Source organism: Nothobranchius furzeri, chromosome 2 (assembly GCF_043380555.1).
Source record: "Nothobranchius furzeri strain GRZ-AD chromosome 2, NfurGRZ-RIMD1, whole genome shotgun sequence".
NCBI lineage: Eukaryota > Metazoa > Chordata > Actinopteri > Cyprinodontiformes > Nothobranchiidae > Nothobranchius > Nothobranchius furzeri.
Window position 1 is genome coordinate 59,527,530 of NC_091742.1, and position 23,523 is coordinate 59,551,052.

Here is a 23,523-nt window from a genome sequence, read left to right on the forward strand (position 1 = left end):
TTTTATAAATTAAAGGGCTTTTGTTTGAACATTAATTTTAAAGCTGCTTGCTGGAACCTTTTATTTTGACGGCGTGGCGCTTACCCGGAAAACACTAAAGGAAGCCAGTCAAAGGTCCAAGCAGCACCAGCTTGCCCGAGTTTAGTGTTTAATCACTCATTTCATCGTTGCAGCTTCTTTTAGAAGTTTGCATGACCTACATGGTGAGATTATCGTCTTGATCACACTTGTTTAACACCAGTCTTTTGCGAAGCTTTATCTCGTGCGTAATAATGTTCGAATCTGAAACGTAAATAACCAATAAAATATAAATCTGATGCTTAACCATTAGTTAATGATTACATCATAGGTTAAAGTTATGAAAAATCTGTTTGCTTTGTCTCAGGATCGCGCCTGTTCACTATAGTCCATGACCTCTGCCCTAGTTAGCCAGTATTTGCACAAAAAAGTGACCACTTCTTATTCACAGGTGACGATGAGAAGTGCATTCAGGTTTCTCAAAATGAACTTCGTCTCTGGTCAAAGAAGCGTGTCTCACAGCAGCCTCACTGGGAAAGTAGCCATAGTTACTGCCTCCACAGATGGGTAAGAGTGACATTGTTCAGCTCTGAAATCACCAAAACAGATCAAGGAAGTGGCTGTGGTCAGCTGGTCAGGATAAATCACTTTTACACAATCCATCACAAAAAGCACACAGCAGGCTGCCTTGTGTTCGGAGGATCAAGTTTCAGTTTTGCGTCTTTAAAAGTAATAATTTTTCATACTTTCTTCAGAATTGGCTTGGCTACAGCTCAGGCTCTGGGGAAACGAGGGGCTCATGTGGTGGTGAGCAGCCGGAGGCAGGCCAACGTGGACAAGGCTGTGGCCCTGCTGCAGAGCCAGAGCATCAAAGTAACTGGAACCACATGTAACGTTGGCAGTGGTGAGGACAGGGAGAAGCTGGTCCGAATGGTAAGTTCATTAGGAGCGTGCAGAACAAAAAAAAATGGTCTTCCTCTCATGTTTTTCTTATTGAAACTTTTACCGTGTTGATGGAAACAAATTAGATGTTTGGATATAATATCTTGAGGATCCTCAATCACCCCCCCATGTCCACCTCAGATATTTCCTGTGTTCAGGAGGGATTTGAATCCTTTCTTCTCTAAAAGGTCTTCTTCAGCTACATTCTTTCTACGTCTGGTGCGGAGAGCTCTGTTAAAGCCATTCCTCAGGACCTGTAATGAATGTTGGCTTAATGGGAGAGAAAAAAAGACACTTTATTTTTGGTTTGAAGGTACAATAAGAATTTTACAGTCAAATAATCATTAAACAGTCACGTGTTTCAATCATGTTGGAAGAAAGGTTACATTGAAACAGATTTCATTCAGTTGGGGGGGGGGGGGGGGGTTCAGTTTTTCTCATTTTAAAATGGCAGAAGAGGGACGTAATCTTTGGGTGTGTCCAAATTCAGGGGCTGCATCCTAAGCTTATTGCGTCACAGCGTTGTGACGAAGGCTGTCCAAATTCAAAGACTCCTTCACATGCAGCCCTGTTTTCTCCAGATTTGAAGGACAGGTCTGGTGTATCTTTCACAGCTCACCGTATCCCAAGATGCATTGCGTGCCGAGCAGGGGATTTTTCTAACAATGGCGGACTATAATTAGTTAAATATAAACTTAAAATGGTTAAATATAGGGCTTTAGTCATTTTTATACAATTTTTAAAGGAATTTAAACAATAATTTCTCATTTTAAAAGAGCTCTCATTTTAAGTACAGCTGCTGTAACTTCTCTAGGACATAAAAACTCGTTTCAAAAATTTCGAGCTCAGTTCTCTTCGGCTGTGGTTCAAGGTCGTCACTGTTGCTAGGTAACAGAACATTGTTGAGGTGTTGGTGGGGTTAATCTGAAGGCTAGACCATCTAAGTTCACAGCTGCTTGCTTCCTGGTCGACAAAGAACCCGGCCAGCGTCAACTGTCCTAGAAGGGTGCAGCCCCTGCCCAATCCCAATACTCGCACTTCCATCCATCAATTGTGCATTCCACTCCAAGGGTGCGAGTGCGTAGGGTGTCCCGATCAACTGCAGAAGTTGACCACGCCCCTTTTGCATTCTTGATCCGCACTTGGCGATGGTGGCGACGGTGGCACAGGAGTTAAGCGCTCGCCCCGTAATCGGAAGGCTGCAGGCTCGAGCCCCGCTCAGTCTGTCGCTGTCGTTGTTTCCTTGGGCAAGACACTTAACCCTCCTTGCCTGCTGGTGGTGGTCGGAGGGACCAGTGGCATCTGTGCTCGGCAGCCTCGCCTCTGTCAGTGCGCCCCAGGGCAGCTGTGGCTACATCGTAGCTCATCCCCACCAGTGTGTGAATGTGTGTGTGAATGGATGAATGACTGGTTGTGCTGTAAAGCGCCTTGGGGGGTTCCAGGACTCTAGAAGGTGCTATATCAAATACAGGCCATTTACACTTACCATTTGGCAGAAGTCCGCATCAATGCGACTGGCATGCATTGCAGTTGATGACGTAATGCTCACTGTCCCAATTCGGCAATTATTTGCAAACTTGTGTACTACCCACTCAAAGCCTTACTGCACACTTCCTCCAAGTGCACTTTGCTGAAGACCGTAGTGCGCAGTGCTGTATTGGGATTGGGCAACACTTTACAGTTTGTCCGACTTTCACACTTCCTGGTTCCAGAACCAATCATGTGTGAGCCTGTGGGGATGTCAGATCTTTAAGTCAAACAATGCGTTGTTTTACTGTAATATGGGGAGAAGAAGGCAATAGGCTAACATGGAGCTAACAGTGAATTAGGAAAAAGTCTGCTCTAAAAATATCACAAGCTAATTTTTCAGTTACCAACTGCTTGATTACTTCTCAAATTACGGTGTATGACTCATCATCTAGATCTTCTGATGCCGATCCGTAACTGGCAACGGGTGCTCTGAGCAGACTTGTTTGTATTGATGCATGAACTGCAGTACCCACATTTCACCACAAGATGTCATTCTTACTCCGTTCGCCTTTAGGTTGACACTTAATATCATTATCCTGCAGCAGGAGCTTTGATATTTAAATGGTGTCCAGCTCTGGAAACTTCCAATTAACAATCTCAATCATTTATTTTAATTTTTTTTTTGTAAAGACTTTTCTTTTAATATTTAAAAAATTTTTGCTCTTGTGGTTTTTATCCTGAGAGGTGCTATATAAACAATTTCTCACTTTTATTTTCTCATCTGTGATTTGATGCAACTTGGTTATGAAACTGATTCCTCTTGTTTTTAAGACTCTGGATCAGTGTGGTGGAATTGACATCCTGGTGTCCAACGCAGCTGTCAACCCTTTCTTTGGAAACATCATGGACTCCACGGAGGACGTCTGGGACAAAGTACTCATTAGAAATCCCTTCATGAACCAAAACATGTCAAATTAAAACCAAAACAAAGACTTTTTGTTGAATTTGTCTTTAATTGTTAACGTCTCTCTGCAGATTCTGTCCGTAAATGTAAAATCATCTTTCCTCATGACTAAGTTGGTGGTGCCTCACATGGAGAAGAGGGGGTGAGCGATGAACTTGTGAGGATCAAATCCCTTTTTGGCGTGTTTGATGCATTTGTGTTTTTCTTCTAGAGGAGGAAACGTAATATTTGTGTCATCTGTGGGTGCATACCAGCCAATGCAGGTGAGAGATCATGCACTAAACATATAATTACGTTGGGTTCATGTAACCCACGGGATCCTCGGCTCTCTGCAGGCTCTGGGCCCTTACTGCGTGAGTAAGACGGCCCTGCTGGGTCTGACCCGGGCCCTGGCTCCTGAGCTGGCTCAGAGCAACATAAGAGTGAACTGCGTGGCTCCTGGAGTCATCAAAACCAGATTCAGCTCTGCGGTGAGAAGACCAAACTCACAAGCTGGTGAACTTGTATTTATAAGGGTTTGATTAATGAAACATGCCTATTTTGTGTTCCAGTTGTGGAAAAATGAAGATGTCGTGGAAGAGCTAAAAAAGCAGCTCAGCATTAAAAGGTATCCCCCCCTTATGAAACTTGTCATGGAATTTCATGTTTTGACTGCATTTGTCTTGTTTTCTGTTTTAGACTTGGAGAACCTGAGGAAATCGGAGGTGTGATTGCCTTTCTGTGCTCTGAAGAAGCTTCTTACATCACAGGAGAGACGATCACCGTGACCGGAGGGATGGGCTGCCGACTCTGAGCTCTCAGGGGAATCATTTGTGTTGATTAGTTGTGTTCCTACGTATTTGCCTTAATACAAAATCTGTCAAGCGCAGTGCAGAATAAAGCCAATATAACCAAGATGGGGTTTTTTCCAAAAGATTTTGGGTTCTTGAGCACATTTTGTAGGCTTTCTGCAACTATTTCCAATCAAGATGAGAATTTAACAAAAACTGTTGACAAAATGAAACCAAAACTGGCAAATCATGCTGGAAAAGGTCATTTAGTTATATAATAATGTCTATCCTGTCCATTTAAAGGGATACTTTGCAACTTTTTCATAATTTTCTTGAGCCTGTATGTGCTAAAAGGATCCTTTACAGAAGGAGTATTCAATTCCGGGTCAGGAGGGCCGGTATCTAGCGCGTTTGTTTCAACACACCTGATTTCAATCAGCAGGTGATCAACAAGCTTTTGCAGAGCCTGATGAGCTGCTGCACATGTGATTAAACCACTCAAGTGTGTGGGAGCAGAGAAACCACTAAAACATGTACACTGGCCCTCAAGGACCAGAACAGAATACCCCTGCTTTACAGAGTTAATGAAAGGCCACTGTGCCCCCATCGACCCCGTGCCCTGAATATTCCATTTGCAACTTCAGAGTTGCCAGTCCGCTCTGTTGACTTAAAAAATTTGAGTTGACATGCCTGGCGCTGCAGTTTGGTTTCAACATGTTTCCTGCATGTTTTAGATCATGAACACATCTGATTTGTTTAATTTAGTGATGAGCCACTCCTGTAGACACTAATGAGGGCTGGGAGATATTTCAGCTGTTAAATAAAGGTTTTAAAAAGACGAACGCACAGCGAGGGGATACGTTTTGATTTTGTTTCTACAAACGAACATTGGGGTGGTAAAAGCAAGCCAAAACAGCCTGGTCTCCCTTTTAAGTAAAACACTTTGAAATGTTCCTTATTTGTGAACCAAGTAGTTTCTTCAACAATACAAACTGTAACCCAGAAGCTAGAACCTTAATGAGGTATTAACTAATTGGCTTACTAATATGATCCATCCTCAATTTAGATAAAATATAAAATATAAATTAAGGAAATTAACAATACTAATTAATAGATATCTAATTAACTAATAGATAATTTCATAATGAATTATTGGAAGGGTGAATAACTAAAATAACGAGTTTAATATTAAACATCGGTTAAAACAAGAATCTTGAACATCCCTAACAGAAACAGAAGAGGAAAGCTGTATACTATTGGTCCAGGTGGGAATCTGAAATTTCATTGGCTGAGAGAAATAAGTCCCGCCTCCGCGAAATAAAACCGTGCGACGCAGCTGAGCGAGAGGAGAGACAAACGGCTGTGCAGCACGCAGATACAGAAAGCAAAGACTGAGCGGTTAGAGAGAGAGAGAGAGAGAAAAAAAACAACGGTCGAGGCCGTGAAGAACCCTGATTTGGGTGCCGCATAGATAGAGGGAGAGGCGGACTTGACTCCTTCTAATAAGAGCTAGGAACTTGGAACTAACGCGGTGAGTAAAGAAAAAAGAAGAGAAAAAGCTAACGATGCAACTTAAAAAAAAAAAGGAAACTTAAATAGCTTATCAAATTAATTCCATTCTTATAGATTTGTGTGGAGACGACAGAGTGAACCAATCCTCTGTAGGAGGGAACCGTTGGAGCGCGTTGGTGAGTGAATGAGATTAAATTCAGTAAATTATTAAATTCAAAAAGCTAATTACAGCAACCGAGGTGACAGCAGTGGGCTGCTAGACGTTAGATCCCAGGAGTTAACATCTCAAACTACCAGTTAACGGTGGTAGGGCATATAGGAGTTAACGGCTCAAACCGCCAGTTAACGGCGGTACGGCATATAGGATTCCCAGGAGTTAACGGCTCAAACCGCCAGTTAACGGTGGTACGGCCTAGATGTACAAGGTCCTCAGGGGCGTTATAGCTAACGCCATAGAATTAGCAATGCGTCCCTTAACCAAACATTTAATAATAAAAAAAATAGATAAATAAAAATAAATAAAAGCTAACTGATTAGGGAGGAATTATTTTACAAAGGTGGACCAAAGGACCAGAATTTATATTTTGTTGAATTTTGTTATAGAACATTTTATTTATTTATTTATTTATTTATTTATTTATTGTGTTACAGATATACAAGGTGTCACAATGCTGTATAGAAACACAACTAAATGTATCCTTGTTGTCATGAATGTATTTCTTGTTGAATAGTGTAGAGTAATAGAATCTAACTGAGCCTATTGAGCTGAACAATTGTTGTCATATGTAATTATATTTCCAGAGCTACTGAGAATTATTTTAATAGACAATCAAATTGATGTTATGTTAGTTGAACTGTGAACCCAAACATGATTGGCTATGCCAATAGAGTGAAGCATTTGTTTAAGTCTGTAAGACTTTATGCTGTGATGTGACGAGAAGGGTCGATGCCAACTCGCTAACAGTCCTGTTGTTTACAGGCTGGGTTTTTTTTTTCCTTGGGTTTGATCCCGACTCCTATGATCACTCACTTGGAACGAGAACTGGATTTCTTCCTGACGAGGGAGATGGCGAGCCTTAACCACTGAACGAACCAGGACATCTCAAGTAACTGAAGAGCAGACTGCTCTCTTCTGTGAACAATCTCAACGGTGCGGTAGGAAAAAATCGCACCACCGGACTCTGACTTTCACCCCAAACGTGGGGATTTGACTTGACGCCGGCTGACTTGTGACTCATATGATCAAATCTCATACCGAGCATTTTACTATTGTCGATTGTTTTCATCTGTTTTTGTGTGTTATCTTTATGTGTTATATTTCCCATTATTATTAAAATTTAGTATATAAACCGTTTCATGCTATACCCGTGACTCCAGTCATTCTTAAACAACCTCCAATTCTCCCCGAACCTAATTATTGGCCCATTTGTTTATTTTTTCTTTTAATTATCTTATTGTATCCTGTAATCCGGTTACATGAAACTTGGCGAGCCAGCCAGGAGAATTGTAGAGTTGTTACCTTAGCTAACCATTGACTGACATCATAAGAGTGCCTGGAGGTCACAGTGGTTTGCCATTTTGGCATTATTGGTACTTTTGAGTGTTTTAAAATGGAAGTTGTGAAAACAGAAAAGGTCAAAGTTTCAAATGCTGTTTTAATCAGTGGGTTAACTGATACAGACCTTGATAACGAAGTCTTTGGGTTTATGGAAGGATTCGGACCAGTTAACAGGCGCATTAAGTTACCAAACTGTGATCAGATTATTGTGGAGTTTCAACATGAAGCCACTGTTAAGGAATTAAAGAAACAATGTTTACCCTATGACAAACCTTGTACTAGGAACCCAGATGTTTTCTTCCATATTCAAGACCTAGCCAGCGCGTACAGTCTAGAAACTAGCACATCTGCCACTGATGCCTATCTGTCAGAGCTCAGGGACATAGCTGCGCGTAGCAATCAATCATTTAAAGACCTTCTAATGGAGGAACTGGCAAAAATTGGGGAATCTTTAGGAAGGGATACCCATGCATCTGAACCAGTCACTGAACCAGAGCCAATGCTCCATAGTGACCAAGTTACATATTCCCTGCCTTTAACACCAGAAGTTAACTATATGAACAACTCAAAGGACAATTGTCCACCTACAGAGACTGGAAAACAAAACCCTTGCATTCCACCAAATCTTTTAAACACACCTGAGGTTCAGCGAGTTATTGTGGAACACATTGTTAAAAGCAGTGAGGTTATCCCTCCGCCTACTTCACAATACAGACTAAAACCGTTCTCAGGGCGAGTTCCACACCCTTCTTTTGAAACTGACTATGATACTTGGCGTAGTAGTGTAGTGTTATGCATAAATGATCCTTCACTCACCAAGTCCCAAATTGTACGAAGAATCGTGGAGAGTCTGTCAGCCCCAGCAGCGAGCATCGTTAAAGCTCTTAGTCCAAAATCCGACCCGGAAACGTACCTTGAACATCTCGATTCAGCTTATGCAGCTGTCGAAGACGGCGACGAGCTCTTTGCTCGCTTCTTAAACACAAACCAGGACAGTGGTGAAAAACCTTCCGATTACTTTCAGAGGTTATACACCTTGTTAAACCTAGTTATTCAGAGGAATGGAATTTCCTCCAGTGACGCCGACCAGCAGCTGCTCAAGCAGTTTTGCAGAGGCTGTTGGGACAGCTCGCTGATTTCAAACCTGCAACTCGAACAAAAGAAAGACAACCCGCCTCATTTTACAGCACTTCTCCTCAAACTGCGCACTGAAGAAGACAAACAGGCTACTAAAGCAGCACGCATGAAACAACACTTAGGGGCACAACGAACTAGAGTGTATTCAAATGTGCAAACAACATGCTCTCAGAGTAAAAACACTTGTGAACTGGAAATAGATGATAACTGTGATGACTTACGCAAACAAATCGCTGAGCTCAGGAGCCAAATTGCACAGCTTAAGGTTAACAACACAGATAAAAAGGCAAAGAAAACTCAAAAAGAGTCAAAACCCCGTGTGGGGACTAAAATTCCAGATGAGCCCAAACAGATTCAGCAGATAACAGCAGTGGTGCCCAGACCAAAGCCTGGATACTGTTTTAAGTGCGGAGAAGATGGGCACATAGCTTCTAGCTGTAGCAACGAGCCAAATCCAGCACTAGTTGCAACTAAAAGACTTGCTCTTAGACAGAAGCAGCGCGAGTGGGAGATGTCAAAGCCAATTGCTCAGTCTCCTCCTTTAAACCGGTAGAAGCTCCTATCGTGGGACAGATAGGTGCTAAAGTAGAACCAAGTCCCTCTAAGGAAAGGACAGAGAGACTTTTTTGCAAGCCAGTTCATGCTCATTCAGTGCCAAAACTTCCCAAAAGATTAGTGGGTGGGCGATGCACAGCTACAGTCTCAGTTAACAGTGTTGAATGTAATTGTTTACTGGATTCAGGGTCCCAGGTAACCACCATTGCCAATTCTTTTTACCAAGAACACTTACCTGACCTCTCAATTAAACCCATCAGTAATCTGTTAGAAGTCGAGGGCGCAAACGGTCAAGCAGTTCCTTATTTAGGATACATAGAGATAAGTGTCACATTTCCAAAAGAGCTCGATCAGTCTGGACTTGAGTTACCTACCCTTGCGTTAGTGGTTCCGGATATAAGCTCAAACTCTGATACACCACTACTCATTGGCACAAACACACTCGATCCTTTGTATGAGCAATTGTCTGCCAATAACTTACCTGATTCCAAGGCACTCTCTTATGGGTACCAACACGTGCTAAAAGCCTTAGCAGTCAGAAAAAAACAAAGCAAAGATGGACGAGTTGGTGTGGTGAAGCTTCGAGGGAGAACCCAAGAAGTTCTCCCTGCAAATAAAAAACTGTTACTAGAAGGGTTTATGCAACCCAGCCAAAACAAGCATGAGCCTTATGCACTCATTGAACAACCCACCAATGGTTCTCTACCAGGGGGTATAATTGTAGACTGTTGCCTCATTTCCTTACCTTCACATGGTCCATACAAAGTACCTGTTGTACTAAGAAACGAAACTAACCATGACATCACATTACCCACTAACTGTGTGATCGCTGAGTTAGTTAAAGCCGATCGTGTTATGCCATATCCAGAACCTGACAAAAGTGATCAGAAAGTACTTGCGGCGTGTAGTTCGCAGCAACAGACTTCACCTTCAAACCCTCCTCTCAGTTTTGACTTCGGTACTTCGCCCTTGTCCGAAGAATGGAAAGGGAGGATCACCAACAAACTTAACACTTACTCCGATGTGTTTTCGCACCACGATCTTGATTTTGGTCATACACAACAGATAAGACATCACATCAACTTAAAAGACGAGACCCCATTCAAACAGAAATCTCGGCCGATCCATCCACATGATTATGAAGCCGTGAGAAAACATTTGGAAGCCCTCTTGGAAACCGGTATAATAAGAGAGTCGGAGTCTCCATTTGCCTCACCAATAGTGGTAGTTCGGAAAAAGAATGGTGAGGTACGTCTATGTATAGACTATAGAAAGCTTAATCTGCAAACCATTCGCGACGCATATGCCCTGCCTAACTTGGAGGAGTCCTTTTCTGCTCTCGCTGGATCACAGTGGTTTTCTGTGATGGACCTCAAGTCAGGTTACTATCAAATAGAGATGTGTGAAAAGGATAAACCTAAAACTGCTTTTGTTTGCCCGTTTGGGTTTTATGAATTTAACCGTATGCCACAAGGAATAACAAATGCTCCAAGCACTTTCCAACGGGTTATGGAAAAGTGTATGAAGGACATTAATCTGAAGGAAGTGTTAGTTTTCCTAGACGACTTGATCGTCTTTTCCAACTCCTTGGAAGAACACGAAACCAGACTTTCTCACGTTCTTGAACGGCTTAGAGAATACGGACTCAAGCTATCACCAGATAAGTGTCGTTTTTTCCAGACATCTGTGCGTTATCTTGGACATATAGTATCTCGAGATGGCATAAAAACCGATCCAGATAAGGTGGAAGCACTCAAAACATGGCCGAAGCCTCAGACTTTGAAGGAACTCCAATCTTTCTTAGGATTTACCGGTTATTACCGACGCTTCGTTAAAGATTACTCAAATATTGTCAAGCCACTAACATCTCTCACGGCTGGTTATCCACCCAAACGGAAAAACTTTAAAACACCACCATGTAGATCAAAGTACTTGAACCCCAAAGAACCCTTTGGGAATCGTTGGAGCCAAGACTGTGAGAAGTCCTTTCAAACTATTATTGAAAAACTTACCACTTCGCCAGTTCTTGGCTACGCTGACGCAAAACTCCCATATCTAGTACACACAGATGCTAGTACGACCGGACTCGGTGCAGCGCTATACCAAGTGCAAAACGGTGTCACACAGGTAATCGCTTATGCAAGTCGCGGTTTAAGCTCTAGTGAAACTAGGTACCCTGCGCACAAGTTGGAGTTTCTAGCCTTAAAGTGGGCCATAACAGATAAGTTTCATGACTATTTGTATGGGAACACATTCACTGTCATTACTGATAATAATCCGTTAACTTACCTCTTAACAACGGCAAAACTCGATGCAACGAGCTATCGTTGGCTAGCTGCGTTGTCCACCTATAATTTTGACATCAGATACCGTGCAGGTACACAGAACGTTGACGCGGATGGCCTGTCTAGGAGGCTGCATGATAAACCTGAAGACAACTCAAAATTCACTGAGGAATGCCAACGACTAGATGAGTTCCGATCTCATCTTTTATCCTCTGTCAAAGAAGTCGAGCTTCAACTTCAAGCCGAAGCAGTGAAGGCAACATGCCAAAAGCACATGGTCTTGGATGAGACTGATTCTCCTTGTGGTTTAGTTCAGTCACTTGCCATGTCTGCAGCGGCCATTCCAGACCTATTCCAGTTGGAAGACAATAGTGACAGTTTCTTTGCTGTGCCCAAGTATAACCATGCTGACCTTGTCTCCTTGCAGAGGAAAGATCCAACCATTGGCCGAGTCATTCAGCTGCTTATGACTGACAATAAACCGCCAACTGATACTATTGCAGAACCCCCGGTGGTTCTTAACCTTTTGAGAGAGTGGAAACGGTTTGAGTTTCAAAATGATTTACTGTACCGGAGACGCCAATTAGGACCAGAGACATCATTGCAGTTAGTCTTGCCTGATTCATTACGTTCAACAGTCATGCAAAGCCTACATGATGATATGGGGCATCTTGGGGTTGAACGTACGACAGATCTCATTCGGTCCCGTTTTTACTGGCCAAGAATGGCTAGTGATATCGAAATCAAAGTTAAAACTTGCGAAAGATGTATCCGTCGGAAGGCCCTCCCTGACAAAGCTGCTCCAATGGTGAGTATTACCACCACCAGACCTATGGAGTTAGTTTGCATGGATTTTCTCTCCATAGAACCAGACAGTAAGAACACTAAAGATGTCTTAGTGATTACAGACCATTTTACAAAGTATGCAGTGTCCATCCCAACCAAAGATCAGAAAGCCACCACCGTCGCGAAGAACCTGTGGGAACATTTTTTAGTCCACTACGGGTTTCCTGAGCGTCTTCATAGTGATCAGGGACGGGATTTCGAATCACGTACAATCAAGGAACTTTGTTCTTTACTTGGTATCCGTAAAGTCAGAACGAGCCCTTATCACCCTCGTGGCAACCCCGTTGAACGGTACAATCGTACATTACTCAGCATGTTGGGAACTTTACAAGCCACTGAGAAACATCACTGGCGCGATTTTGTAAAACCACTTACTCACTCGTACAATTGTACAAAAAATGACGTGACGGGATACTCTCCCTACGAGCTAATGTTCGGTAGGCAGCCTCGGTTGCCTATAGATATTGCCTTTGGGTTACCGCAATTGAACAAGCCCTCTATAACTCATTCTCAGTATGTTAAAGAACTGAAGAGTCATCTGGAACAGAGTTATGACATTGTCATAAAAAACTCTCAAAAAACAGCGAGGAAGAACAAAGAACGGTTCGACAGAAACATTCGTGAGTCCACACTAGGTGTGGGAGATCGTGTTTTAGTCCGAAATCTTCGCTTAAGAGAAAAGCATAAATTAGCAGACAAATGGGAGCAAACAGTGTATATAGTTCTCAAACAGATGGAAAACTTGCCAGTATACACTGTAAAACCAGAGAACGGAGAAGGACCCAACAGAACACTCCACAGAGATCTTTTACTGCCTTGTGGTTTTCTCTCTTCATTAGAAAATGAAACAGAACGCGTTACGAAACCTAGCAGACCTCATACAAGACAGAGTTCAGCCTTAGAACCTGACCCAGATGAGCCACTTGACGAAGAGGTAGATGAGTTTTATTACTCTGATCTTCCACAAGTGCTAAACCGACCATCCTATCAAATAGCGGTCACCTTGCCAAATAGGGAACTCATAGCAGATTCAGGACCGGTAAATAATATTCAACAACAAAACACACTATCCTTACACACAGGGGATCGCAAGGAACCAACCTTAGCTGGTAATGAAAATGCTGAATTGTCCTTACTTGACAAGAGCATCAACACCGAAACATTCTTACCTGACAGAATGAGTGAAACTGCGACATTCTTACCTGAAAGAGTGAAAGAAGCAGCAACATACTTACCTGAAAAAACGAAAAAAAAACGAAGTATACTTACCTGACGTAGAAACGGGGGATGAAACTAACACAAACCTACCTCAATTGGATGGTGTCCTAAAGTCGCAGCAACGTGATGTAAGTTTTGAACCCATCATACACGATCAGACACATACATCTGAAAAGACCAAAGTCTTAGAGAATAGCTCATCAGCTCTGTCGGAAACAGAGAGCTCACTTCGTCCTGTCTCAGTTGAGAATCAAACCGAAACGGATGAGCATGATACTGTGCAACCAGAGATGTATGTCAGGAGATCTGAACGAAGTAGTCAGCCTCCTCAAAGACTAACTTACTCTCAATTGGGCAATCCACTAGTGACCGTAGTTAGGTCCCTTTTCCAAGGACTTAATAAAGCTTTTATTGACTCTCTTACTCAAGAAGTTGTGTACCCCGTAGAAACAATGCACAGGGACGTGCATGATATTTAATGGGGGAGGATGTAACCCAGAAGCTAGAACCTTAATGAGGTATTAACTAATTGGCTTACTAATATGATCCATCCTCAATTTAGATAAAATATAAAATATAAATTAAGGAAATTAACAATACTAATTAATAGATATCTAATTAACTAATAGATAATTTCATAATGAATTATTGGAAGGGTGAATAACTAAAATAACGAGTTTAATATTAAACATCGGTTAAAACAAGAATCTTGAACATCCCTAACAGAAACAGAAGAGGAAAGCTGTATACTATTGGTCCAGGTGGGAATCTGAAATTTCATTGGCTGAGAGAAATAAGTCCCGCCTCCGCGAAATAAAACCGTGCGACGCAGCTGAGCGAGAGGAGAGACAAACGGCTGTGCAGCACGCAGATACAGAAAGCAAAGACTGAGCGGTTAGAGAGAGAGAGAGAGAGAAAAAAAACAACGGTCGAGGCCGTGAAGAACCCTGATTTGGGTGCCGCATAGATAGAGGGAGAGGCGGACTTGACTCCTTCTAATAAGAGCTAGGAACTTGGAACCAACGCGGTGAGTAAAGAAAAAAGAAGAGAAAAAGCTAACGATGCAACTTAAAAAAAAAAAGGAAACTTAAATAGCTTATCAAATTAATTCCATTCTTATAGATTTGTGTGGAGACGACAGAGTGAACCAATCCTCTGTAGGAGGGAACCGTTGGAGCGCGTTGGTGAGTGAATGAGATTAAATTCAGTAAATTATTAAATTCAAAAAGCTAATTACAGCAACCGAGGTGACAGCAGTGGGCTGCTAGACGTTAGATCCCAGGAGTTAACATCTCAAACTACCAGTTAACGGTGGTAGGGCATATAGGAGTTAACGGCTCAAACCGCCAGTTAACGGCGGTACGGCATATAGGATTCCCAGGAGTTAACGGCTCAAACCGCCAGTTAACGGTGGTACGGCCTAGATGTACAAGGTCCTCAGGGGCGTTATAGCTAACGCCATAGAATTAGCAATGCGTCCCTTAACCAAACATTTAATAATAAAAAAAATAGATAAATAAAAATAAATAAAAGCTAACTGATTAGGGAGGAATTATTTTACAAAGGTGGACCAAAGGACCAGAATTTATATTTTGTTGAATTTTGTTATAGAACATTTTATTTATTTATTTATTTATTTATTTATTTATTGTGTTACAGATATACAAGGTGTCACAATGCTGTATAGAAACACAACTAAATGTATCCTTGTTGTCATGAATGTATTTCTTGTTGAATAGTGTAGAGTAATAGAATCTAACTGAGCCTATTGAGCTGAACAATTGTTGTCATATGTAATTATATTTCCAGAGCTACTGAGAATTATTTTAATAGACAATCAAACTGATGTTATGTTAGTTGAACTGTGAACCCAAACATGATTGGCTATGCCAATAGAGTGAAGCATTTGTTTAAGTCTGTAAGACTTTATGCTGTGATGTGACGAGAAGGGTCGATGCCAACTCGCTAACAGTCCTGTTGTTTACAGGCTGGGTTTTTTTTTTCCTTGGGTTTGATCCCGACTCCTATGATCACTCACTTGGAACGAGAACTGGATTTCTTCCTGACGAGGGAGATGGCGAGCCTTAACCACTGAACGAACCAGGACATCTCAAGTAACTGAAGAGCAGACTGCTCTCTTCTGTGAACAATCTCAACGGTGCGGTAGGAAAAAATCGCACCACCGGACTCTGACTTTCACCCCAAACGTGGGGATTTGACTTGACGCCGGCTGACTTGTGACTCATATGATCAAATCTCATACCGAGCATTTTACTATTGTCGATTGTTTTCATCTGTTTTTGTGTGTTATCTTTATGTGTTATATTTCCCATTATTATTAAAATTTAGTATATAAACCGTTTCATGCTATACCCGTGACTCCAGTCATTCTTAAACAACCTCCAATTCTCCCCGAACCTAATTATTGGCCCATTTGTTTATTTTTTCTTTTAATTATCTTATTGTATCCTGTAATCCGGTTACAAAACAAAGGACTGAGCAACTTTTTTGGAGTAAAACTTTAATAAGTGAAGGTATTAAAACACATTATGTATGTAAAAGAACTAAATGTTGCATAGACATCAAGACAATACATATAAGCATTTTTAGTTAATGCGGTCATTTCCATGATGAGATAATAAATCATAAGTCAAACATATCCTTTAAGTAAAAATATTTTATAAGTATTGGCAAAAGGAGATCTGAGGCACTCAGGAGGTACAAAAATAAAAAGCCTTTATTAGTACATGGCTTAAATTGCCCTAAAACTCTTGCAAAGAGAATCATTTTGGATTTACACACTAAAAGCTACTAATTTCCCAGGTCTTAATGGAGAATTAGATTTAGCTCCTTATTTATAATCTCATGTTTTCTTACGATTTGTGTACCATATTTATAATTTTTTCTCAAATTCTAGAAGTGAAATTTCATATTTGTAAGTATTCATCCTTACAATAGGATTGTTTAGATGTAAAAAGTTTTTGTGTTGTACTGGCCATCCAATCAGAATGCAGTCTACCTGCCCAGCTTTGGCAGGTGTCATTGATTGGCCTTTTTAACATGGGGGTGAGTGAGTATACAAACATTTTGAGCCCTGACGAAGGCCCTGTGGGCTGAAACGCGTTGGCATTGATGTTTTTAACAATTTAAGCCATGTACTAATAAAGGCTTTTTATTTTTGTACCTCCTGAGTGCCTCAGATCTCCTTTTGCCAACATTTATGTGGATCCCTTGGCTGAAGAGCACCAGTGAGAGCACCAGATAAGATTTCTCACACCCCTGCAGCACTTCCAGCATTTTTTCTATTTGCATATTTTATAAGTACTTTGAGACAATTGCAGTGATTGGTCCTGTTGATCATCTGCGTTTGCGGGCGGCGGCCGAGTCCACCTGGGTCCTACTGGGCTTCCAGAACTCCCTCAGGGTGGGAAAGTAGGTGCCATGTTTGGTCTTGTGGTAGCGCTTCGAGAACAGCTGGGGGCAGCAAATTCAGTTGGAAAAACAGAGAAAATCACAAGTAATGGTGTGTCTGAGTAAAACGGTTTTTATTTTTGGGTCATTTTGAAGTCTGTTTTAGTGGAAATATTTGAAACATTCAAGGAATCTATTAATTTCTACTTAAGGGTATAAAGATTTATACAAAATATAAAGTTTCCATAAACGGCTGAGAAATTAAAGGTGCGTGAAGTAGAGTGGCATCCTGTGGTCAAATGTGGGTACTGCAGTCCATGTATCAAGACAATTCGACAATCAGCGCCAGAAGATTCTAGATGACAACAGAAAACGAGTCAAAGTAGCTTGGGATATTTTTAGAGCAAACTATTTGTTTGTAATAGCACCTTTCACAGTAGCTAAAAATAGATCGGGAGGTAACATTGCAATGCGCTGTGGGAGGTTGCCCTAAACAAACAAGCGTGTATTTTGGGTCTGAGTTGCTCCGATCATCTCAAAACTTCTATTTTCATGTCCTAACGAAGTTCAAACAGGAAGAAACTAAGGTGATCGGATGTCAGAGGGGCCATTTTTTATCCCTTTCCCATAGCCAGGTGAAGCCACATGAAACAGCTGGAAAGGGAACCAGGCCAAGCTAAAGACAGAAAAAGCAACGCAGTGGGAGTATTTATGAGGAGGAGCAGATTTTTACAGTGCGGAACAGATCAAGGGGAGCATGTGTGTTTGTTCCATAAATTTTACCAGCAGAAAAGGTCATATGTCTGACAACGACGCGTCGATAGGTTGCTACAAGCAACGCTCTCAGATGTGGCGTTATCCAGGAGGCAGCGTTGTTAACGAAGAGGTTCAGCTGTCTCGGCCTAACAGCATCCAAACGTGGACGAAAGACCCCAACCCAAATCTAAAACTTTTACACAAAAATAAGTTAAACTAAACAAATTACATTTCTTGCAGAAATGCTGTTTGAATGCTGAATTCTGAACCTGATCGCTGCAGCTGCTGAATAGCTGAACTGAAGCTCAAACTAAGCTAAATTGTCCAAATGAGCTGAACGTATTTGAAGATTTAGGAGCAAAAATCACTAATAAGTGTAAGAAAATCCAGAAAATAGGCGAAGAATGGAGACAAAAATCCTAAACGGCAGAAAACTTAAATCTCTGAATATAGTTTAAAAACCTGGACAGCTGAAATGTTTAAACAGATGGTATCTGAGTAGGAATAGTTAAACGGATACATTTTAACAATATGCTGAACTGTGAATTTGGCAGCATACGCTAAATTCTGAAACTGATAGCTGAAGCTGCTGAAATGCTAAAGTGAAGCTGAAACGGCTAAATTTTCTAAATGAACTGAATATTTTTGAAGATTAAGAAGCAAAAATCACTAATAAGCTAGTGAATAAGTGAGTAAAGGGTGAATGGGTGAGTGAGTAGTCTCGGCCCTTGTGTTCTGTAAAATTCATTCATTCGCTCAATCATTTCTTCATTCCTTCCTTCTGACTGGAACTGAAAATCCTTATGTTTGTGGCTGGTTGGTGTCTGGGTCATTATACAAACATGGTTAAAGATACCTAGAAGCTGAGTCATAGGGAAATAGATGAATGCCTCAGTTGTGACCACAATAAACTTGGAAAGAAGTCTCTAGGTTAGTTTGCCAAAGATTTTGTGAACATTGAGAATTTGAAGCATTTCCCACGTATTCTAATGGGACAAAAAAAAGGGCAGAAAAAGCTGAATATCTAAAAAAGTAGAAAAGATTTCAGTACCCAAAGTAATAAATGACGAAAGCTGAATGAGATGAACATTTTAAAACCAAATTTGCTGTAGTAGCTGGAGAATTACGGAAGTAGTTAAGTGCCAAAAAATGTACGGAATCTGAAACAGGAAAACAATATACCGTATTTTCCGGACTATAAGTGGCACTTTTTTTTTTTTCATAGTCTGGCTGGTCCTGCAACTTATATACCAAATTATACCGCGCTGCTGTGGGCCGGCTCCGGTCCAGGTTTCAGCTCCTCTGCCCCGCTGGGAGGGTTTGAAACACCGCCATCACCTGCTGGAGACCATGGCGCTCTGCTGCGCCCTGATTGGTTATTCTGTTATTGCTACCGGTACTTGTCTTGCAATGTGAAATGCTTGGTCTCAGATTTTGAGAGAAAAATAATAAAATTTCCCTCCAAAATGTGACTTAGATATGTTTTTTTTTCCTTCTTCATTATACATTTCATGGCTGGTGCGACTTATACTCCGGAAAATACGGTATTTAAACTTAGTAGATATCCAATAAAACCATCTTCTAAAGGTTTTTTCTCTGAAGTAAAAGGGAACTCAGTTTTTTTTAATAAAAAAGGACACGAAATTAACCTTATAAATAATTTCTGACATTTAGAGAATACATACTCTTCCTTTAAAGTTCTTGGTTGCCTCATCCTCAGAGTCTGTTACGTATGCGTCTTCTCGGCGAGCTGCAGCCTCTAAACACAGAAGCACACGTTAAGACTGTGTCAGGCGTTAGTTTTTATTTCTCTTTAATCAAACCATCTAATGAGTTAAATCACCTGTGCTACGGGGCTGGAGAGAGGAGCCGCCGCTCACATCTGAGAGCACAGGCTGATTTCTGTCAAGTAGAAACAATCAACAGGTTTAAATGCAGAGAATGTTGGGAAAAAAATGGCAAACCTATATTTCTCCAGAAGTGTGCATGTAGATAACTCATTATAAACTCTATTTAAGTTACTGTATCTGTAAGATGATGGCTAAGATCAAGTTGTCAACACTTTTGAAACATCAGTGGAAATATCATTTTATTCCAAATGCGGCAAACTCTTACATACTAACAATATAAAAGCTTGTTTTTAATTGTTGGCTCCAAAATAATGCAGAAAAAAACCTTCAGAATACATGATAAAACACTTTAAAGACACATTTACAGAAGGGAAACTCCCGTTTGTCAGCTTTACTCATCCCTTACTCTTTATCGTCCATCCTGGGACGCTGAAGAGTTTGACAGCTGCTCGTTTGTTTCCGCGGCGACGGATGTCTCCGGTCCTGATGTTGCTTTTTGTAAAACGACGTCTTGATGCTACAGCCCGCAGGAGCAAAAGTCAGTTTTTTTATGACAACCTTTGGTTTCCTGCTCAGACAGGAAGTGAAAACAGAGCACAGGGATGGATCTTCAGGCAAGCGAAGCGTTTCTAAGCCGTGTTCGCTCAGATACGCATGAAGGAGTTCTTGTTCACCGCGCTCAGGTCCTCCGGCTTCGCTTTCATCACTCTTCGTTATTCTCGGCTGCTTTTTACCGTTTGTCCTCTTTCTCAAAGGTGAGGTCAAAAAGTCTTCTGCTTCCTCAGCCTCAGTTTTATCGGCTCCCTTGCGTTTCAGTCCGCTGCTTTGATCCACAAACCCCCCCTCCTTCGGTCCTTCACCCTCCTCCTCCCCTCCATCTTCTTTAGAGTTTGTTGCCTCGTCCCTCTGCAGCATCTTTTCCCGAGCCAAGACCACAACAGGTACGTTTTCACCAGAAAGGAGTCCGATCGCAGGTGTAATACACGACGCCGTCTGCCCTGCATCTGATCCTGTCGCCGGATCCAACTCCACTTTTCCAGACAGCGGCAGAGAGAGAGAGGCCAGGATGGAGTCGCCCATATTCGGAGGTAAGGACGCTGTAAACAAGATCAGCACAGATTACTTCACACGCATTTAAACCTTTGTAGGAAACTTCTACAAAAAACGTGTTCCATCACATTTTCTACAGTAAAACACACATTTCTGTCAATGTTCCCTTTGGTCAGGTTGTGACTAGTCATCAGGTGGTGAGACTGGTTTCCAAACTGAGGGTGTTTAACTCATTCACTGCCACTGATGACAAAAGTCGTCATTTTAAATACAACCGTTCACTGCATTTTTATTCATTTTTATTTTTTACTGTGTGGACGTCAGACGAGCCCCCACACCATGAGAACAAACATCTCAGCTCTAAAGCCGATCTTCATCCGCATACGTCACACATCACGTGATCAGGAAGCAGAAAATCAATGTGTTAGGAGATCGTTTTGGGCTGCTGATGTAAAAAAAGTGAGGCGCGAACCAGAAAAAGCTTCTGCCGATCACAATTCGATAACGGATTATGAAAGAATGGATAACGCGCGGATTCTTCCTGATGCATGAGGCGAGTCTCCGCTTTGTTTTGGTTGTTTTGGCGTCGACATCATCCTAGCGCGCAACGTTCTGTGACTCTTAAAAAAAACTGTGAAAATGCTGAAAAACGCTGGCAGTGAATGAGTTAAAGAGCGGGTAAGATATGTGTTCATAATTTTGCACAGAAATCCACTTAAACCTTTATAACAGTGGACTAAAATGGTAAATTACACATTCAGGGCCTTGAGGTGATCTCTGGAACTAAAACAATAATTTCTAGAAGAATTGATTCATTTTAACTGATGTAAGGCTTTGGAACGCGTGGTTCATAAAACAAAATTTAAGAGCTTTACATTATCAGTCTCCTTTAACAGGACATAATGTTAAAAATTTTCCAAATACGGTCCCATTTAAAGTCATATAGCTACTAAAGTTGGGTTTGTTTAAGGGCTAAGCTCATTTTTGATTGGATCTTTCCTACAGATGTCTAAATGATTGATTTGATTATATACCATTTTCTTATATTGTCTTATGAAAACTTGAAAAAATAACACATTTTGGGAGAAGTCACGGAGTAAAACCATCTAACCTGCTGGCTCCAGGTGACCCAGACATGTCTGATGCTGAAGTAAGAGCTTCAGGAGCTGTGGCTGAGTGGCTGCCTGTGCACACTCCTCCAAGACAGGAGGGGTCTCACTGAGCCAGGACACCGTCTGAGACGGAAAAATAAATATCAAGCTGTTGCTTTTATTAAAGCACAAACAACAGATTACAGCAGCAACTAATAAAAGTGAAAATATCCACCTGAGCGAGACTGGGGACAGGCAGCAGCTGGTCCAGTCGGATCAAAAACTCCCACAGGAGCTTTTCCAGCTCCTGGTCGAACGCTGAACCGTAATCCACCAGAAACCTTTCCTGTCACAAAAACATAAACAAAAGCAGCTGTTTCAACCGAACAGCAACTGAAAATATAATCTCTAAGAAGTACTTACCTTGAAGAAATGTTCTCTCTCTGCTGGGTCTCGTAGCAGTGTCTGGATTAAAACTTGGAAGTTTGTAATCGTTTTCAACAACTTCACATCCTTCTTCTCTCAGACAAAAGAAAAATACACAATTCATTATCAGATTTACATAATCCTATCGGAAATCATGTAAAAATCTACTTTTATTTTTAGATGAAGCTTTGATTTCTGCTCACAAAAAAAACCTGCTAATAAATCATGTTTTTGTCCTTTTATTAACTAGTAGTATAAGAGCTCAGCACATTTGACTTAATTTACATCTTTCTTATATAAATAACTAACAACAGTCAAATTATAGATTGTGCTTTGAGTTATCATCATGCAAATATTATTCAGCCTCGGTCTCCTGAAGATCTAGCAGAAATATTTAAGACCCTAAACACTCTGCCGTTAGGATCATGCTCTGAAAAGTTGTTAACAAACAGCATGATAAATCTGAGCAGTCTTTGGTGTCGTTTGTTAAGGAAAGCATATTTATCTCAATGTGGGCGCCAAGCAGCAAAGTTAAAGCACTCTAAATTTTAAATAAATATGTTTTTAAGGTCAATAAAAACATGACCATTGTGAATTAGGATTCCTTGAAACTGTCTGATGAAATCTGAGTTTTAAATAAAAACCACCCCTGTGAGCTTTAGTTCTAATTCACCTTAGGAGCGGCAGATGAGGATGAAGCAACAACTGGAACGCGGATTCTTTCCAGATGTGGCGTAATCACCTTAGCATCAGTCTGGGTGCGACACAACTCCAGGATTAACTGAAAGGAAAAAAAGATTGATCAACTCCCAGGAACAGACCTGATGCTGGTCGCATCATCACGCGCCAGTACTACTCACCCGTGCTGCCAGCCCCAGTGTCAGCCTGCCCTGGTGTCTCGGGGTGAGCAGCCCTGGCACGGTCTCACAGGCAGATGTCACAAATTCCTCCACAACACCATACTGCATCACATCCTTCTGCTTCAGGACCTTCCAGAGGGCTGCGGACACCAGGCGGACAGGCGGGGCCAGGAGCTGAAGAGCTCCAAAAGGAAGGGAATCTGAGCAGAATAATAATAATAATAATAATAATAATACATTTGATTTAAAAGCGCCTTTCAGGACACCCAAGGTCACTTGACAGAAAACACTTAATAAAATACAATAAAACAATAATAAAACCCAAACAAGAAAAACAAAAACAAAGAGAGAAACAGTTCAATAAAATCAGAGGTTGTAGGCAGATTTAAACATGTCTGTTCTATATAATTACCCATTTAATCAAAGCAACAAACCGCGCCTCGTTAGTAAAGTAAGTAAAGCACACATAAGATGAATAGGTGAGGCATGAAGCTACAAAGAGTAAAAACGTATAAGTTTAACCATCAACAAATATAAATAACTCACGTCTAGTGTAGCACTTACCATTTTTAGGAAGCTTTCTTGTGGCCATTAGCTTCAATCAAAGTAAGCTAGGCAGGTTTGACCGACTAAACGTTGACGTTGAGAAAAGTTAGCTAAGCAACTCACGATACTATTACGGCTCTAAAATAACGTAGGGCAAAGAATAAAAGAACAATATTCAAAATCGAACGTGCAAATGAGCACCAAATCAGCTTTCGTTTTACAAGCAGTAACTATTATTTAACAACCCCCGGCAAAAAC

General features: G+C 41.2%; 2 protein-coding genes across 5 annotated transcripts; one reads left to right on the top strand and one right to left on the bottom strand.

Annotated features, from left to right (window-relative positions):
* Positions 1-60: 60 nt before the first annotated feature.
* Positions 61-4,288, top strand: dhrs4 (dehydrogenase/reductase (SDR family) member 4). Its single transcript, XM_015946800.3, has 9 exons — positions 61-203; positions 470-585; positions 774-951; positions 3,262-3,363; positions 3,466-3,536; positions 3,606-3,657; positions 3,730-3,864; positions 3,946-4,001; positions 4,073-4,288. Exons 1-9 carry the CDS (start codon positions 192-194, stop codon positions 4,185-4,187), a joined length of 837 nt encoding a protein of 278 aa, XP_015802286.3. The 5' UTR covers positions 61-191; the 3' UTR covers positions 4,188-4,288.
* Positions 1,079-23,517, bottom strand: tinf2 (TERF1 (TRF1)-interacting nuclear factor 2). 4 transcript variants are annotated; one of them, XM_015946795.3, is made up of 10 exons: positions 23,284-23,517; positions 22,720-22,919; positions 22,533-22,640; positions 21,857-21,952; positions 21,669-21,779; positions 21,454-21,577; positions 19,699-20,389; positions 19,286-19,344; positions 19,128-19,201; positions 1,079-1,230 (listed from the first exon to the last, which is right to left on the bottom strand). In XM_015946795.3, the coding sequence occupies exons 1-10, from the start codon at positions 23,309-23,311 to the stop codon at positions 1,195-1,197; spliced, it is 1,527 nt and encodes a 508-aa protein (XP_015802281.1). In that variant the 5' UTR covers positions 23,312-23,517; the 3' UTR covers positions 1,079-1,194. The 4 variants fall into 4 exon arrangements, with proteins under 4 accessions (XP_015802281.1, XP_015802280.1, XP_015802279.1 ...); XM_015946794.3 differs by lacking the exon at positions 1,079-1,230 and adding an exon at positions 16,492-16,749 and having other exon boundaries at positions 21,857-21,949; XM_015946793.3 differs by lacking the exon at positions 1,079-1,230 and adding an exon at positions 16,492-16,749.
* Between the last annotated feature and the right edge of the window lie 6 nt (positions 23,518-23,523).